Source organism: Pimephales promelas, chromosome 4 (assembly GCF_988280905.1).
Source record: "Pimephales promelas chromosome 4, fPimPro1.hap1.1, whole genome shotgun sequence".
NCBI classification, from domain to species: Eukaryota; Metazoa; Chordata; class Actinopteri; order Cypriniformes; family Leuciscidae; genus Pimephales; species Pimephales promelas.
The window spans coordinates 39784000-39803783 of NC_142772.1; the positions used below are offsets into that span (position 1 = coordinate 39784000).

Genomic DNA, 19784 nt, shown 5'->3' on the forward strand with positions numbered 1-19784 from the left:
TGTGTGTGTGTGTGTGTGTGTGCTGGAGGGGGGCATCAGAGGGATACGAGTGAATGTGAGGGGGAAGAAACTACAATTAGAGATTCTCAAAAAATGGGAATTGTCTATGCAGACTTTCTATCTGTTCTTTAAAGCAATGCGGCAAGTAAACGAAAGAGAGAAAGAGAGCGCGAGGGGCCAGATGTGTGCATGCATCCTCAGGGAGGCGTCTGCAGGAAATGATGCAGAGATGAAAGAGAAGTGGTGACACAAAATAACTGAATATTTTCAGAGAGTCGCATTTACAATTAACTTCACACGAAGAGCAGCACTCTACAGGAGCACAGATGAACACTTCAGGCCTATGAATATGTGAAGCATCTTTAGTTGAGAAGTGAACGAATAAATAAAAGCTTTGAAATGTCCAGCCGCGTCGATCATGTCTTCAGAAGCGGGAGAATAGGGTTTAACAGCCGCTGGGTTTCAACAGAACAAAGAACACAAAAACCACATCAGCTTTGGCTCAATAGATATGGGTTGTGGCATGGCACAGATAAACAGGAACTGATTCTGAGAAAAACACACACATACACTGTCAGATGCAATGCAACATCCAGCAGGTTTACAGCGCTCCCTCCCTCGTCTCAAAGCCTGACTTTTTAAAGCGTAGAAGAGGTCAGACGCTTAGACAGGCTTGGACAGGCACAGCCATCCTCTTTATGCGTCAGTATGCTTGTGTGCGAAACATCTGACCCTGGAAATTTTGGGCCAGTTTCTCTTCCACTGTAGTGGATTTACAATAAATCACACAATTGAGCCCCAGAGCGGCTGAACCCCAATTCACATTGGCTACTTCTAAGTGTGAGAACATGTACTTACACTGGTGATAGGACAGTATACGCTTGAGTCTGTAGCAAGAAGGTATATACTTGGACCTATATACTTGGAGCACAGATGAACACTTCAGGCCTATGAATAGACTACAGTAGTAGTATCGAATTTTAATATCAGCCCTTTATTGGGAACCAGCCATAACATTGGTACATCTCATACATTGCTACACTATAGGCATTGGGCCTAATCTCCAAGTTTTGATCACGTGACTGCAACTTTAGCCAGTAAACTGTCGCAAACTAAAACTCTTGTGTACACAAAGGATTGTGGGAAATATAACAGTAAAAAAAAACGTGTGGATACATAATAGTAAATAAAATGTCCTATGAATTTTCAGTGCCTTGGAATGTAGTAATCCAAATATTGCATACTATGTACGACGGATAGTATTAGTATGCAAACTGGGATTCAAATTTTGGCCTGGTTAAACACACAAAACAGTGAAAATACAACTCCAGCATGCACTCCCCAACACAAGCAGATCTCTCTCCGTCACCCTCTCAGCAAAAAGGTTTCATAAAAGCGGGACAGTGAGAGAGCGAGCGAGCATGAGGGGCTTCTGGTGTCGTTGTATTCTAAACAATACCTGCCTGTTGTTAATGGACGTGTCATCTGCTCTTCTCTCACACTGATTACTCAGCGATTACTAACCCAGGCCCCCAGTCACCGTAACAACCGTTGCCGGCACAATGGATCCCTGAATGTGGCAGCTGTTTGAAGCTCTACAATTAACCCAGCATGCCTCTGTGTGCCTCTCCGGCTCTAATTGAGTGGAGAGCTGAAAGAACGCGGCTGTCCTCCCCCAGACCTCCTGCACCGCAGGCTCGGGTTCAGATCTCTGCCCCTCTCAAACACACACACACACGCTAATGACAATAATAGAGCAGGACTGTGAACCTGTCTGTCCAGACCAAGAGTCCTAGAGAGAGAGACATCTGAATTTGCATAGACTGATAAAAATAGGTATGCTAATGATTCACACTAATTGCTAAACGGATCGCACAAGTAAGGGGGAAAAGTAAACAATGCCAAGATGGGATGAACAGAAATTTGGGCAATACTTACAGAATTATGAGTAATAATAACTGATATGATGCAAGCAAATGATATGCAAGGAAATCTTATTGGTTTCTGCTGTCACTAAAATCAGCAAATACGAGACGGCGGGGTAAGCTGTGCCGTTTTTTACTTAAGTTGTCCTCCATGCAATGAGAAATGTTTTAAAGAGCTAAAACTAATACACCTAATAACATTTCAGGATGTCTGTTACGATTACGAACTGAAATAGTGACAGAAATCAGGGACAAAATATGAAGAAAATGTGGTCCATTGACATTAGAGGATATAAACAATTAAAAACAAGTGTTGAGCAGATTGGGTTGGTCAAAATGGAAAAGCTGTCCAAAATCTAATATTTACTTGAGGCCACACTTGGCTCTGATTTTAATCTATTCATTTCCTGCTCCGCTCAGGGTGAACTGGCAAAACATATTCGGGTTACTTAGCTAATTCCCCGTAGATACAAGCGAGTACCCAATCAAAGGTGAATCTCAGAGCTAATAAGCGCGGGGGCTCCGAATCAAATTAAAATGCACATGAATAATAATACACGCATGATACTTGAGACCTTCTCAGAGGAAATAACATTTTAGGCAATATCCACCCGAAGACGGCGCGTGAAGTTTTAATTTGCATTAAAAGCCAATTCCAACATTTTAATTCAATGAAACGACACACATTGGAGATGCTCTCTCTGTTTGGTTTCACGCTCGCACTCACACACACAACCCATGTCATTGTAAATGTCTGGAAATCTTTTTTTTTTCCCTCACTCACCGCAATGTACTTGCACTCTGCCTTTCTTTCCAGCCGTCCTTCCTCTCCTCTGCTCCTGCACTCTCATCTATCTCTCCATCTCCCTCTCTCTCTCTCTCTTTTTGAGTAAGCGAGTTTCATTGGGGTGCTTGCCGACTGGAATCACCTCAGGGCGAACACTTTATTATCTGCGGTCAAAGCGTCACTACAAATACCATTCTACACACACAAGTGTCACTTTGCATTTGTCTGCTTTCTGCCTGCATCGGTCCAGCAGGACCAGGCTGCCAGTACACACACACACACACACACACACACACACACGGCGTGGGAAAATACTCTTCCTAGTAAAAGTCCTGTCCACATTAATATTTGTAGGATAAAACAGGAAGTACGTTTTTAGTGCTTAAAACTGTATTAATGCAACATCTAAATGTGGACCTTTTTTAATCCTTAGTGGGTTTTGTGGTGCATTTTGTGCTGCTGTTGTTGTTGTTATTCAGCACAGAAAAGCTTTTCTCTGCCCTCCATACCGAGACGTAGAGCACAAGGTACGAGAGATTATAAAGAAAGATGAATAAGAAACTCTCTAAGCTTGTGGCAGCGAGGGGAAGATAACAACCGTTCCTCTCCCAGAGGAGAACCCCACAGACCCCATCCACTCGCTCTCCTCCTAACGCCTCCGAGAGCCCCTCTTCATCATCCACAACAACGGAGACAGCAGGCAGCGAGCGCTGTCCTCTCCGTGCCTGTGTGGAATGCTAACCGTCAGCAGACATGTCAGGGGCATTGTGGGATGAGAACTGGGCGACTTTGTTTTCTCTCACACTTCATGCCACACGGCTCGCTGGCGAATGAAAACAAAGCACAAACAGAAGAACAGAGCCAACTGCAATGGAAAATCTCATACTGCACTTTTGTGACGTTCTAGTGTTTGTGAGAACTTGTAGAAAGACTCTATAATCCAAAAATTGTTTTTTTTTTATTATCTCATTGAAAAATAAACTCACAATATGAACTCACAACTTTTACGGGCTGACTTATTGGATGCATCTTCCCATAGAGATCAAAAAGGTCCAACAAAGAATCTTCCCAAAAAACAAACAGAGAAGTCATAGTCACCATCATGCAAACTGGAATTGCAGCAATATAGCTCCCATAAAGCATTTGCAGTGGCTTTATAAGCAATGACTCATCACAAATAGTTAATTCTGATATTTTATACAGTTTCAGATTCGATTGTTATCATGGGATGAATAGTTCATTCAGTGCCCATAATTTTGTCTGCAAAGAGCTTTGAAACAGTACCAAATATTTTAGATTTTCAAATACTTTTTTTGCTTTAAATGAAATGTTTTAATATTTTAAATCATTTAGACTACAAAAAATACTTTCAAAACCAAGGCCACTGAAAAATGAAAAGTCATTACTGATCAATACCATTTGTTTTGCTGGTATTTGTGTTAACATGATTCATCCTCACATTTTTTAGTCGACACCTGCCTTAAGACAAATTCCTTGTATATCAAAATGATTTTTTATCTCACAGTCCTCCTCCCTTATCTCGAATGTCCTTGGTTCTTATCCTTCCCGCCAACACACATCACGCCCTACTCCTCTCAGTCTCTTCAGATGCTGTTTTGTAGGAGTTTCTCTATGCTGAGGTCTACTGTAAGCCACCCACGAAAAAACAAAACATGAAGCGGTCCATTTCACTTTTAAACATCAGACTCGTCTGACTTGAATAAATCCCTCATGTGTGTTAGAATTTCTGGGGTCACAAAGTCGACAGAGAGGACAGGCCACCGCTCTATCTGAAAATCTTCCTGGGAGAACGAGAGCGAAAGGAGAGTTGCAACGGCAAGTGGCAGACAAAATATTCAGCAGTAAGATTTAATATCTTAAATATAACTTAAGCCCTATTCATTGCATTTGTGGTAGGTATAATTTCAGAATTATTTTGTTGACATTTTGTTCTTAGCTTTGTAAAAAAAAAAGTGATGTAATACACTTAAAGTGGAAGTCTATGGAGCAATTGGTGTACACACAGATGATGTTGATAGAGCTTTACTGGTATTTAACCTAAAATATCCCTTTTCTCGTCGTGTGGTGATAAAAATGTTCTCCGAGTGACAATTAAAAAGAAAGAACTTTGACGGAGGAGCAGGACAGGAACAAACGCTCCTCCGTCAAATACAATCTTGGAGAACATCACAAGCTGCTTGATGGAGCTAAAGATAATGAAGAGATAACTTATAATGCGAGCGAGGAAATGAAGAAGAAAACAAAAGGTTCATTTTCGCTTGTCTCTGATAAGATGACCTCTTCAACTCCAAGATTCGTATCAGGAAAACTTTCTGAAACACACACACACACACTTTCTATGATACACGCACAAATGCGCAATGTGTGGTAGAGAGAAGAATCTGAGAATTCAATTGAGATTAGAAAGACGAATAAGATCTCAAAAGAACTAAGGGTGTACAGTATGTGTGTGTGTCCTGACAGGCCGAGGGAGATCTCACAGAGTGAGTCTGCAGGTAAATAGAAAAAGAGGGATGCCTGCAGCTAGCCTGGAGCAAGTCTCAACCCTTCTGCTCTCTCATTTAGAAAACAAGGTCTCCACAGCTTTACAATGAATATTAAACACCACACACACACAAGTGCTGGTAAAACCATCCTAAGCCATTGACCATTAAGCCACAAATCAGTGTACTAGTAAAAATTTCACAAGACGGCAAAATCACTAAAGGGATCTCATTGGCACGCCACAAACAAGATCTATTTTCATCTCTAACACTTGTTTATTTATATCTAAACATGTCTTTGTTTGCTTTTTGACAATGTGTCTGTGAATATTAGACCACAGAGACGAGCAAGGACAGGAAACAAGAAACCCAATCAAGCACAACGAGTCTTTCATATTAATGCTTGTGATACTAATTTGCAAGAGAGACTGTTAGTGCACATACACTCTTTACCCAGAGGAGAGTGAGTGTGTCAGGCAAGGCTATTCTAATTGATGTTAAAGGTCCCAAAGGAGCAGCAATGTTAGTTTAGCACGTCATGTACCGTCTCTCTCTCTCACACACAAACCATGTGAATATGATCTGTTCGTCTTTCTTCACTAATCTCCTCTTTCAAAACACATTACATGGCTGCTTTTCAACAAGCAAGACAAACGGATGGACAGGCAGGGAGACAGAAAGAGAAATATCTTCTTTATGTTCTCTATTTATAAAAACGGATAGATTTCTATACATATTTCTGTCTAATCTCGTCTTTCTCTCTGTCTATCAAAGACATACAGATAGACATATAGACAGACAGACGATAGATAGATAGATAGATAGATAGATAGATAGATACTTAGTGTGTGTGTGTGTGTGTGTGCGTTCATGTTCAAGATAAATAGATACTTCTATCACTTCATGCTCTGCATCTTCTAACCCGTCCCCTGGCCCCCAACAGAAGGTCAGTTTCCGAGTGTGATCTCATTTCCTCAACAGCTCTAGAAGTCTTGGACCCCCTCCACCTCTCCTGCCCTCCCTCCCTCCCTCTTTCCAACCCGTACGTACACCTGAGAGGCCCACGCGCCAGCTTAAAGGGCAGCTCGCTTGCCAAATCCATGGCAACAGCCGCTAGCATCCCAGGCCCCCTTCTCCACCCTGCTCTGCCCTCTGTGCCAATGACACCCAAAGCCCCAGGATGGGCACCAAATGAGTGGCACGGCTAGTGGTCCCCAGCAGTGCCCGGAAATGAGCCTCTGGGCGTGTCTGCAGGTTACGGGCAGGATGATAAGCCAATCGTAACCCTGGGAGGCAAAGAATACAAACAGCACTAAAAAACCTTTGATTGCCACTGCCTAGTCAGTTATTGATGTTAATATAAATACTAAGGCCATGTTTACACAAAGCCGGGTATTTAGCGAAACGAAAATTTTCCCCCTCTCCGTTTTCAAAAATAACATCGTTCACACACCCGCATAAATACGCTGTCGAGCGCCATCATAACTATGCCAAACCTATTGGCGGCAGTGTAGGGAGAAGGATAAAGCCATGCAAGCCAATCAGAATCCTCAGAATCGACAAGAGAAAACCTAAAACGCCGTTTCTCCCAGTTCACACGACAACACAACCGGCATTTTCAGAAATCTCCACTTTGGCCGGAGTTTTTAGAAATAATCGCTTTCTGTGATAAAAACGGGGTTTTTGTGTAAACGAGAGGCCAATCCGCAGGGAAATATCTGCGTTTTCCCTTCGTGTAAAAGGGGCCTAATTGAGCATCATGCGTAATATAAGCTCTAAAAGGGCACCAACTGAAATAAACATCTATATGCACCTCAGAATCATGAAACAGAGGAAACGTTCACTCAGGATAAATACAAATCCCTGCAGATAGAGGGCCTGAAAGAAAAAAAATGATGGAGGTAGCCGGGTAGAGAGCAGCTGTCAATTGACTAAGAAGCAAAAAGGTGAAAAGGGCAGAGTTGAAACTAAAGCTAAAGTGGTGATATTATGTGCCCTTGTAAGCATGTAAAGACCTTGCCGTAAATGCGATTTGTTTCCTATATGGTGAACCCTGCTGGACAGGAAAAACATTGCACTTCTGAAACCAAATACATTCTGGCAGAGATCAACATCTCATAACACTTCCAGCCTTTAGCCATTAAGTGTGAAAAATGAAAGCTCAGTCCAATTCTGATGTCTTGTCAGTATGATGCTGATTTCTGCTTTTCGTTTCAAATCTTTCCCATCAGGCCTTCGGAGGTGATAATCTCTCTCTACCGGATTGGATGTTGTGACCCTGCAAATGATGTCACAATCCCATATGTGCATCTGATTGGCTGCCAAAGCCTGCTGTGGCTAAGGGCAGAGGGAGAACAATGTTGTGATTGGACCTGAAACTCTCACAGACACCTTACACAGGTGAGCGTGTGTAACAGATCACATGCAGCATAAGCATCCACACATAACACTATGGAGAAAATTAAACTGCAGGGAAGGAAGGAAAAAACAAGAAAGGAAGAGTGAAAAAAAAATATGAGTGGACGTCTAGCAGTCCAAACACAGCCCAGACGTCTAGGCTAAAAACAAGGCCAAATTTGGGCTGTCATAGTCATTAAATAACAAAGAAATGAAATGAGTGAATAAATGAAGCAAAACATCATGTAATCACTGTTTACTTTGCTTACATATCATACCATCTCGCAATTTATTTGGCAAAAACATAATCTAACCAAATTCAAGGTTATTTTGGCTAGAAGTGTGTTACTCATAGCCGGACTATATCAGGCCTATAGTTAACCTAGACGCTGAAATGATGGCTATTGCTTGCTGGGAGAATGAAAATGAGCAAGCAAATGAAAAAAGCAAACAAAAGTGAACAAAATAAAGTGAGCAAAAGGAATAAAGCAAAATAAAAATGAAAAACTAAGAAAAGGACAATAGATAGAAAGAGAAAGCATGAGAAAAAGAAAGATTGAGATATAAAATAAATATTGGAAGAGAAAAATAACATAACAGTAAAAGAAAGAAAGAGAATGAATAAGAAGAAAGAGTGAGGGAAAGAGAGTGTGAAAGAATGAGCTATTAAAGGAAGGAAGGCAGAAAATCCCCAGGAATGCATAGCAGAGGTCAGTGTCGGAGTGTGTGTGATGTGTCCGGCCCCGGTGCTCTCGTCCCCAGGGCGCTCCGTGATGAAGGGGGATCTGCCCTCCGCTCAGACTTTCATGTCTCCATCTAAGCTACTGGCAGACAGACACTGACGGGGGGGTGGACGACAGCTACAAATGTCACCCAAACAGGGAGATTTAATTAGGAATGACAAGCCCTGACGCGCGAGAGTGCCGCCACATACTCTGAGAATTTAGGCATGCTGAAAGCAAGCGGCTGTGATTTATAATTTAACTAATGCCTGCCGTTTCTTTTTCATTTCTTGGCTAGAAGGGGGAAAACTCAAAAGGCCTCCTTCACTGAAGCTAATCTAATACGATATTTTTAAGGGCAGGCGGTCAACGGGCTTCTTAAAAAGCATGTTGCTCGCTCACTCTTTCTCGGCCTCTCGCTACCTTCCACTTTGCAACTCGCCCAGCTTTCTTTCGTGTTTTTTTTTTCAAGCTCTTTTTCTGCTCAGACAGGGAAAGAGGTGTGATAATGAAAACAACCTTTCCTATCTCCCACCTCTCTCTCTCTCTCTCTCTTGCCCGCTAAGCTCCATGCACTCTGGGGAAATTGATTGTCTGGCGGGCTGATCTGAGCGCTTGCAGCTGATGCTGGAGCCAGTTAAGTCCTTTTTTTATTGAGAGTATGAGGCATTTTTAATGGGAGTTGCATCAATGAACTGTGCAGGCGCTTGGCATCTGCATGCAGAGGGGGGCTTTTACTTTATAGTTATTTGAATGCCCTTTCAAATCCTCTCTCACATGCTGGATCTGAGAAGAACCACCTCATGATCTTTCAGACATCAGCCCAGAATGAGTCTCAGTCCAAAGCCTGACGACACCTGCCCGCAGCCCCAGACCAGACGGTGTGGTCCATGTGTTTTAATTATTGTTTTGAGCTTGTGCTTTACTGCAGCAATCTCACAATCAAAAGCAATCTAATGCCAGAAAGGGTGCCTGTGTGTGTGTGAGACAGAGAAACTGTTCTTTCCCATTGATTTCAGCCTCAGACCCCCACTGACTGCTTCTCAATAAGAAGTCTAGAAAGGAAGTGGCTAAATCCTGCTGAAATTGGAGGGAGGGAATCAATTTAAATCAAGCATGGCTGTCTCCATCTCTTCTGCACTCTTATTCTTCTTTTCTTTTTCTCCCAAACATGCTTCCCCCCCCTTTCTTTTCCATGCAAAATCATTGATCTTTGAAAGCTCTTATTCATCAGTTTATCCATTTGTCAGTCTACTCATTCATCCTGCCATTCGTCTACCCATTTGTCCATCTGCTCATTCATCAATCCATCCATCCATCCATCCATCCATCCATTTGCTCATTAATTCATTCCCATCTGCTTCTTCATCCATCCATCCACCCCTTTGTTCATTCATTCATTCAGCACCATCTGCTTCTCCATCCATCCATCCATCCATCACTTTGCTCATGAATTAATTCATTCATTCATTCAGCACCATCTGCTTCTTTATCCATCCATCCATCCATCCATCCATCCCTTTGCTCATTAATTAATTCATTCCCATCTGCTTCTTCATCCATCCATCCATCCATCCATCCATCCCTTTGCTCATTCATTCATTTATTCATTCATTCAGCACCACCTGCTTCTTCATCCATCCATCCGTCCATCCATCCATCCATCCCTTTGCTCATTCATTCATTCATTAAGCACCATCTGCTTCTTCGTCTCATCCATCCATCCCTCCATCCATTCATTCAGCACCATCTGCTTCATCCATCCATCCATCCATCCATTCCCTTGCTCATTCATTCATTCAAGCACCATCTGCTTCCTCATCCATCCATTCCTTTGCTCATTCAATCATTCATTCATTCAGCACCATCTGCTTCTTCATCCATATATCCATCCATCTTTCTGCTCATCCATCCATCCATTAATCCATCCATCCATCCATCCATCCATTAATCCACTCATTCATTCATTCATCCATCAATCATCCTCTCATTCATCCATACATCCATCACCCGCTCATCCATTCATTGCCTGCTTCTTCATCCATCCATCTGCCCATCAATCCATACGCAATCCATCCATTTTTTGAGATAGGATGGTAGAGAACTGAGAGGATGTGAAGTGGGAGAAAACCCAAAAAGCAGCCACACTACATGTCAGTGCTGCAAATCACTCCGACAACTCATTCAATTATACCAGTGAAGCTCTTTCACTTCTTGTTCTCAAACTTTGCTCTCTCACAAGACATACACACTTCTAATAACACGAAGAAATGCTTTCCCACAAAAGGCTGTCCTTTTAATCTTTTCCTGTTTGCCAAGCAGGAGAAAGCTGAACGATGCTACGCTGATCAGTGAGCAGCAGGGGGACAATGCCATCCTATTACCTTTAAGCTGTTCTGAGCTTAGAGGTGAACCTAAGGGATAGTTAGAAGTTGCATGTTCCTCTGCTCATCTGCCTGTCCTCACAGTAATCAGCTTGTGCATATGGAATACTGCCACGCCAACAAATCAGAACTGAAGGCATATGGAACGATCTAAAAGAAGGACAACCCCCTCTTCTCTTTCCTTTCTTCTTTCCTTCTCATTACAGCAAGTGCCGCCTCAGTTTAAGTCTAATCTGAAGCTTTAAGCAGAGCCTTGGGATCTTCTGTCAGAGAAAAGAAAAAAAACAGTAGGCTGTGCTTTACTTTCTTTAATCTCGGAGCTTGCCAGAATGAGATTTGTTGGTCTGAACCTTGAACAAACATGGAGATACACATACTAATATACACAATTGTACAGTGAGGTAACCAGAGCACTTGTTCAACATGGGTTACTCGTGCATGTGTGAAACCGACTTATGGAAAATGAGCAGATTTGTTTCAGCATGTGTATATTTGCATACGGGTAAGTCTGTAAGGACATCCACCACTGCAAATGTTTAGCTAACCTGAAGGCCAGGGTTGAGTAACAAGTCATGAAGCCAAGGCAGAGAACCTCCGCAGTAAACTCTTTAAATTCTTGTTGATCTAATGGCTATTGAAGAACAAAGACAAAATGTTTCATATAGTCTCAGACATTCCTCACCGAGCAGCACATGGAGAAGTAGCGGTTATGTAGAGTATCATGGAGTAGGGTAGAGTTAGAGTTGATTAGTCAGTAGAGTAGGGGTTTTTGGACTAGGGCCTGATGGTCTGCTATGATGCCAGCAAAACATTTGAGAATTTATGGGTTTTTTTTTTTTTGTTCCACAAAGATTCAACACAAAGTGTGCACATCCAAAGGGCAAAAAGGAAGAGAAAAGTTGGCACACCACAGCTCCAAAAATAGAAAAATATTTATGTTCTCAGGCTTATCACAGGTTTCTTTTTAGGGCTGTCAAAGTTAATGTATCCAGTTAAGATATTTATTTATTTCACTTTTTTTTTACAACCCATTTGACAATATTACAATTTAGTTTTTAAAGACTGGTAAAAATGTATAATAAAATGTACATTTATTGTTATTATTTTATCCTACTAAGAGCAATAGTATTTAACAGTTAGAAAAATATCTGCATAGTTGTATGAAAAAATATATACATTTCAGATTATGTTTTAACAATTTGCTTAGGACAAAGATAATATAAAAGCCAATTATTCAATCTGTTTGTTTTTATAATACTGTAAACGACACATATTTTTCTCACACAGTATATATGTAGCTTGCCCTGCAAGTGGATCATCATATTTGGGGATCCTTGACATCAAAATACCACTACAGTAGAATGGAGTATAAAATACTAAAAGAAGAGACTCTTCTGAAGAGAAGTACAAGGACCAAAGCCAACAGGACTCGAATCAAGGTTGCGAAAAACAAGATGTTAACTATTCATGTCTAAACAATGCCACTGTGAGCAGAGTGAATCTTCTTGGTGCATGAAATGAATGTGATGTGATTTCAAGGCTCATGAATGTGCTTCATCATACTAGCATAAAAAAGCTCTCTTAATAGAAGAGTGTGAAAGAAAAGTCTGTCGTCAAAGTTCATTTAACTCATCCTCACTGTCGTCAGTGCCTAAATACACAGTCACATTTAATTATTCAGTCTGAGTGTTTGGTCACATCATAAGGAAGTAAATCTAATATACTGTGCCAGCAAGCCAAATCCGTTTGCTGTGAGCCATTTGCCATTTAGGATAAATGCAATCAAAAAACAAAACAAAAAGAAATGTAAACTCTGAAACACAGGCTGCTCACATTTGCGGTGGATGTGTTGCGTTGGCTCAAGACTCTTGCTGCTGCTGCAGACGGCCGTGGCGTGCTGGGGCGCAGGGTTCTGCCTCCTCTGCAGACAGGCCAGCATGACTGCGCAAACGCAGGTACGATTCTACAGACACTGGTTTGCTGAGGCCGACCTGAGAAGAATAAGCAAGACATAAAGACTCATTTAAATGAAAAAAAAATTATAAAAAGTATTATAAAAATTCATCTGAGAACCAGAGGACATGCTTCTGGACACATTTATTGTAAATGAAAGTGATAATGTTTTTTTTTTTTTTGTAAATAAAAAATATACAGGCGTATATATTACAAATATTAATATATTTCAACAGAACAAATACTATAAAAGTGTAAATATTACAAGTATTAATAAAATAAATATTTGTTAAGTATTAAATAAATGAATAAATAAAAAAACGGACACGTATCAGGAGATGCAGCGAGCCAGATTCGTACTTGCAACCACTAGGCCATGGCTCCATACAGCGTATGTATTTTTAATTTAGTTCTTTAACTCACACCTGTGATGCACAGGAGGAGGACACACAGACAGAAGTGTGTGAGGTGGAGGTTTAATGCTGCTCCAGCTGTCTCTCGGCTCTGTGGGCTGCATTACAAACACACACCTGCTGCATCACATGGGAATCTAACAGCACCGTCCTTCCTGGCCATCCCACAGCACCCATCCATCAGCAGCCTATCACTTCCCTCAGTCACAAGAGGAATAAAGCACCCATCACTGCTCACAACACACACGGTAGGAACAAAACCCTGCACTGACCTGCTGCTGAAAACACTTTCAAGGTGGTTTGTTTTTTTTAAATGATGGAGATGTCGAGAGAGAGAGAGAGGAGCCTGTCTGCAGATCAGATGGTGACTGAGACGGTATTTAGTCCAAAAAGATTGAGGCGATTTCCTGGATTTTCTGCTTGGAGTGTAAATGTCCATATTGCGTGTGGGTGTATGTGTGTAACATGCTGATGAGACGGGTGGGGGGCAAATGCCAAGCGCACATCAGGGCCAGTGATGGGCGTAATCAATCTCCCCCCGGGCCATAAATCTCTGGATGCATTCCTACTCTGCCTCCCTCCATCTTCAGCTCTTTCGCTCCAGAGGAAGAAGAGAAGACGGGGCGCACTGCCAGACAACCGACGCAGGAAACAGCAGTTCTGTTGGAGAATGCGTAATACGACCATCTGACTAAGTTTCAGGCAGCACTGCCGCCCACCAGCCGACAACCAGACTAGCGAAGAAAGTGTAATAGTAAGTTACAGGAACTTGAAGTGAAGTGCCTTGCTCAAGGGCACAATGAAGGGTTCGTCAACCTTTTGGCACAAGCACAGATCTAACCACAAGGCTACCTAGAACAGGACTTTGATTTCAGCACAAATGTGCAAGCATATCAAACATTGAAAATGCTGAACAATGACCTTCCTGAATTTAATTTTAACCTTACGACATTAAGGTTAATTTTCACCTCTGTTTATGGAACATCACTGCTCATATGACTGTGTTTGTTCCAAAACATCTAACTGTGAGGCATATAAAATATATATATATATATAGAATTAATTATTCATGTGGTGTTAATGTCAAGTGACCTATGTAAAAACTAAATGAAAACAAAACAAAACAAAAAAACAGGGTAAAATTTCAACAACACAATTCTCATTACTCTTCATAAATGAATAAAATAAAAATGTCCACAAATTAATTTTTTAGATTTAGTTTTTGATATGATATATTATAATTCTTGAAACTTTACAACCCACCTTCATTAAACACGCACATACTTCTTAAATAGAAATCGAAAAACTAAAACTAGAAAACTACAAACCGATTGAATCAATTAAACTTAACAGGCTACTAACAAATTTTAAAGTTAAATATATATATATATATATATATATATAGACCAATAAAATGGAAATAAAAACTTCATAGCCATAATAACCCATGGTCAAACGCTTAACATGGTTTGCCTAAGTAGGTACGACATGTTCCTAGCTGGATCAATATCCTAGTTTGGAACAGCATTCCTGTCGACCAATCAGGTTTTCGGATTAGGCTTATGGCTGGGGTTAGGGGCTTGAACAACGTTCTTAATCTATTATCCCTGTGATTGGTTAGGGTCAGGGGTACAACTAGGGCTATAATTTATAGGTGTTTTGTTCCAGCACCAACAAAAGATCTAGGAACATGTCCTCCTTGGCGAAATCAAGCCATGCCAGAGGGCAAATGTGTAAATTACAGCTCTTCAGATGGCAACATGATTAAACCGATGCAGAAACATCTTAAAGCTTAGTAAGAACGCCTGACAACCCTTTACCACCCATCTTGTCAGTCAGACTTTGAGGGAACAAATCCTCAAACTGTGAACAACAACCGAAAACATGCAATCCAAGAGTGTGCTGAATCGCTCTATTTTATTGACATGTGAAATCTGTGTTATTTAAAGATCCAGGCTCATCGGTAAACATCTCTCTCTCTCTCTCTCTCTCTCTCTCTCGCTTTCTGTCTCCTCAATGGCTTTCTGTCACAGCGGGGAAATGGATTAGCCCTTCCTGAGACTGTTTCCGAAAATCTGCATGTGAATGCGAGCAGATGAGGAGGAACTGAGCAGAGAATGAGAGTGGGATCGACAAGGAACTCAGGTCTGCCTGTATGTCTGTCAATATTCATTTATAGTAAACACGCATGCACTTTGAAATTGTATAGTTATGTCAGCTAACATATGCTTATCGATGTATTTGAGTAAATCAGCTGCAACACCAATAAAATCCCCACCATAGACTCATCATTGTCTCCCTTCAGTCAAAAGCAGTACCAGCTCAGCACAATGAACCGCAAATGCTAGAAGATTCCTGCAATTGCACTTGTGTGTCTGCTTCCTGAGATACGAGCCACATCACGAATTTGCAAATTCTCTTATCACCGTTTTTTTTTTTCCATAAAACTACAGGGTTTATAAGCTGTCATTTGGAACAAACCTCAGACGTACCTGAAAATAGTGAGACATTTTCTAGGAGATATGATTGAACTCTTGCACCTCTACAAGATTAAGAAACAAGGCATGCTTGTATAGCTAAAATCCAAGACGGCATGGGTTTGGTTTGTTGTTATTTAGCATTTAGATTTTCATCTTAAGCCCTACGACCACACCGAATTCATAGATGTCCCTCTAAACATCCTGTGTTTTCAGAGCCTTTAGATGTCCTAACAAAGAGCAGAAGGTTTCAGTGCAATAAGATTCACACAGTAAAAATTTAAAAGCTTTAAAAAATATATCTGTTTTAGCATTATGTAGGGATGCACATATATGAGATACCTCAATATCAGATAAATGTTAAACCCATAAATATTAAAATTCAACACTGTGTGTGAAGTTAATATTTTAACCCTGAAAAAACTAAACTCACTTGTTAAATTTCCCAGCCAGCGTTTTTGAGATAAGTTGCCAGCCACCGCCAAGCAATTTAGATCACAACAAATTCATGGCCCCCAGAATATTTTGTTGTATGAATATATGGACATGCAATATACCAAAGAACAGACCCCCTGCTTTTAAACAAAAATACTGATTTATTCTAGCTTCATGCATCCCTTTTTATCAACACCTGAATGTGGGTATATTTCATTTAAAAAAAAAAAACGATGATAAAAACAGGGTAGATCGAGTCCATCAACACCCCCAAAGCTTGCACAGTACTATAGCTGGTCCTGGGTCGGCATTTCATACGGTAACCTTAGGCAGTTTTGATTTATATGCCGTTTAATGTTGATGATCTATGATATTGCTTGTTTCTGCTTCTTCGCCTGTGTTTTGATTAGGCAATTCAGTCATCTTTCAGAATATGAGTAACAGTGCCCCCTACTGTATAAAAGTGTGGGGGGGGGGGGGGGAACAAAGCCAGAAATTTCCATCAGTAGCGGGGAAGTATGGAAGCTGGTTTCCACCACTGAATATAAAAATAAAATAAATAATTGTGACTTTTTTGAGAAATAAAGTCAGAATTGCGAGATAAAAAGTCAGAATTGCGTGATATAAAGTCGCAATTGCGAGTTATAAAGGCAGAATTGCGTGTTATAGTCAGAATTGCAAGATAGAAAGTCAGAATTGCGTGATATAAAGTCAGAATTGCGTGATATAAAGTCAGAATTGTGAGATATAAAGTCAGAATTGAGTGATATAAAGTCACAATTTCGTGATATAAAGTCAGAATTGCGACATATAAAGTCAGAATTGGGTGATATAAAGTAGCAATTCTGGGGAAAAAAGACTTTTTTTCTTACAATTGTGAGTTCACATCTCGCAATTCTGACTTTATAACACATAATTGCGAGTTTATATGTCGAAATTCTGACATCTTTTCTCAGAATTGTGAGATATAAACTCGCAATTGCGACTTACCAGGCCAATTCTAAGGGGGGAAAAAAAATCTCACAATTCTGACTTTATATCACGCAATTGCGACTTTGTATCCAGCAATTCTGACTTTATATCTCGCAATTCTGACTTTATATCACGCAATTCTGACTATATCTCGCAATTGTGACTTTATATCAAGCAATTCTGACTTTATATCTCACAATTTCGACTTTATATCACACAATTCTGACTTTATATCTCGCAATTCTGACTTTCCATCTCGCAATTGTGAGAAAAAAAGTCAGAATTGTGAGATTAAAAAGTCGCAATTACCTTTTATATTTTTCATTCTATGGCGGGAAACAAGCTTCCATAGGGAAGCGCTGTCCCATACATGACGGAAAATTCGGTGAGGAAAGAGTTACATTATCAATCAATTTTTTTTTTTTTTTTACCAGAAAATTAGGTTCAAAACTGAGCGTTAGATGATGGCAAAGGTCATCTAAGTATATAAAAATATCCTATAAAGACACTAAACTGGCAACTAGCGCATGTGAACCATCAAAATGCTTATGTATTACTTGTATATAAAAAAATTGATGATTCACACTGCACTAGTTGCCAGTTTATTAGGGCTGATATCCAATTTGATGTAACTGCATTATATGAACTGCATTATAAATCTATGATGTTCTGGCTGCGACTGGGTGATGCTACGCAGCATTTTTTTTTATTTATTTTTTGCTTTTAATGTGGACAGACAAATTACACTTGCAATGTTTAGAATGAAAACACTCCAACTGAGACATGTAGCTTAAATCAAAGCAGTCTGTGCATAAATCAGCCTCCGTAATGAAAGTGCTTTTGTATCTGTTACAATATACAGTTTCAGGTAGTCACGCACTTAGTTTGTCTGATGCATGCCGAGATCTCTGCAGGGCGAATTAACCTCACACTGGCCTGAGCCCCCTGAATTATCTGAAGTGCACTTCTGTGGGAGAGCCGAAAAGATCGATAGGATGGAAAGTGAGGGGAAGGTGAAACGAAAAGGTGTTAGTGAGGATAAAAGAACCTAAGACAAAAAGCATGTAGGGTAAAAGTTGATTTCCGGTCTATAAAATCCTCCATTATGACCAATATAGACTCGGCCTGTGGGGATTCTGTGTTTATTGATGTTAAGAAGGGAGAGAGGAAGGAGCGCTTGCGTTTTGCTGCGATATCTGAGCACTGAGGGGACAGATAGGAGGTGGGGGATTCTTTTCCTAATTGAATGGTGACCTGCCAGCTCGGTGTGTGTGTGTGTGTGTGTGAATGTCTGTGTGTATGAGACAGAAAGCCCCATGCAGTGCTTTTAAAAGGCCTGTGCGTCTCCCCTCTTAATAAGCCCAAACAAGTTAATCCAATCGACACACCCAGACCCTTTTCTTCAGCTTTAACAAGCAGCCACTACAGTCCTCCATAATCCCTCACACACACCGCACCGCTGAATGGAAAGCAATGAAAGAGCCCATTAGAGGGACAGACAGAGTCCCCGACCCCTTAACTTCACTACAGAGCACACACACACACACAATCTTAAAACACTACTATATAAAATCCCCACAGACATGCTGCTGTACACGCTGAGCAGGCGACATTAGAAACAATCAGAATAACTCATAAAGTCACACACGCACACAAATAATGCAACAGGACAAGGACAAACGAGACTGCAAAACACTCACAAACAAACAATCCTTCAGAGGGGACATCAATGCACAAAGGGACATAAATCCGATGACTGTTAACAAGACACGCACGCATAGGAGACCCGGCGCTTCCGAACAACACATGAATGCAGGAGAGGACGTAAAACCCACAGAGCGCAAACAGTCCTGCTGACGACAAACAAACAAACAATATATGCATGTTTTTCCACTATACATACAGTCTCATTCAATAGCTAACAATCTTTGCACAATATCCACATCTGCTAAAGAGTCCGCCCCCATTCCAGGGTTAAACACAGGTCAGCCATTGTTGCAAGCATAAGCAGATGGAAGATGGTTTATTTTGCAGCTCGAAGAATGAGAACAAACATATTGCAGCGGTAAATTCTTGCTTTTTTTTTTTTTAGCCCTCCACGCGGCCTGCAAATGGGAGCCGGATGATAATACGATGAAGTCTATCTCTGTCACAGCACGTGAAACCACACGTCTGTTATCTCGAAACACGCTACAGTAGCTCACACTAACGCTGTCACGTCGGTGGTTGAAGCACCAGCTAATTGACCGCTGAGACGAGACGCTGAATGAATGTGTGTGTGTGTGCATGTGAGGTCACGTGGAAGAACTTCCTGTCTAAAGCAGTGCTGATGCATTCACAAAATGCATGCATTCACAATACCACAATAAAATGGCATTTCAAAGTAGCTTATCCATCAATAGTGCAATAGGGTGACAATCAATAAACCATACTTAGTGTGATGTTAGACTTGACAATGTTAGACTTTTTTCAAAGTTTGATTTTTAAAACTAAAATTCAAGCATTCAAAGCTGCCATTGACAAACCAATGTCTTTGCTGTTTAAATAAATGGGATGCACTGATATAGAGCCAGACCGATATATCGGCAGACCGATATTATCGGCAGTGTTGTGCAAGTTACTTCCAAACTGTAATACATTAGGTATTACTTGTTACTGTTATTTAAAAGTAATTCATTACCCTACAATATTACTGTCTCAGAATTGTAATGCGTTACATTACTCATGTATTACTTTTAAGTTACTTTCACCAAAATAACTAAGTAGAACTTAACATTGGGGCTGTAACGATATGCAATATGAAACCGAAATCGCG

At 40.7% G+C, this 19784-nt stretch overlaps 1 protein-coding gene across 3 annotated transcripts in view; it reads right to left on the reverse strand.

Moving 5' to 3' along the window:
* Positions 1-19784, reverse strand: part of fam222aa (family with sequence similarity 222 member Aa) — a 106610-nt gene that overhangs the window by 11195 nt on the left and 75631 nt on the right. For all 3 annotated transcript variants that reach the window (XM_089130500.1, XM_039659061.2, XM_039659060.2), the window contains exon 2: positions 12553-12710. In XM_089130500.1, coding sequence (XP_088986626.1) covers positions 12553-12658 — 106 coding nt within the window. In that variant the 5' untranslated portion in view covers positions 12659-12710. The remainder of the gene's footprint in view (positions 1-12552; positions 12711-19784) is intronic.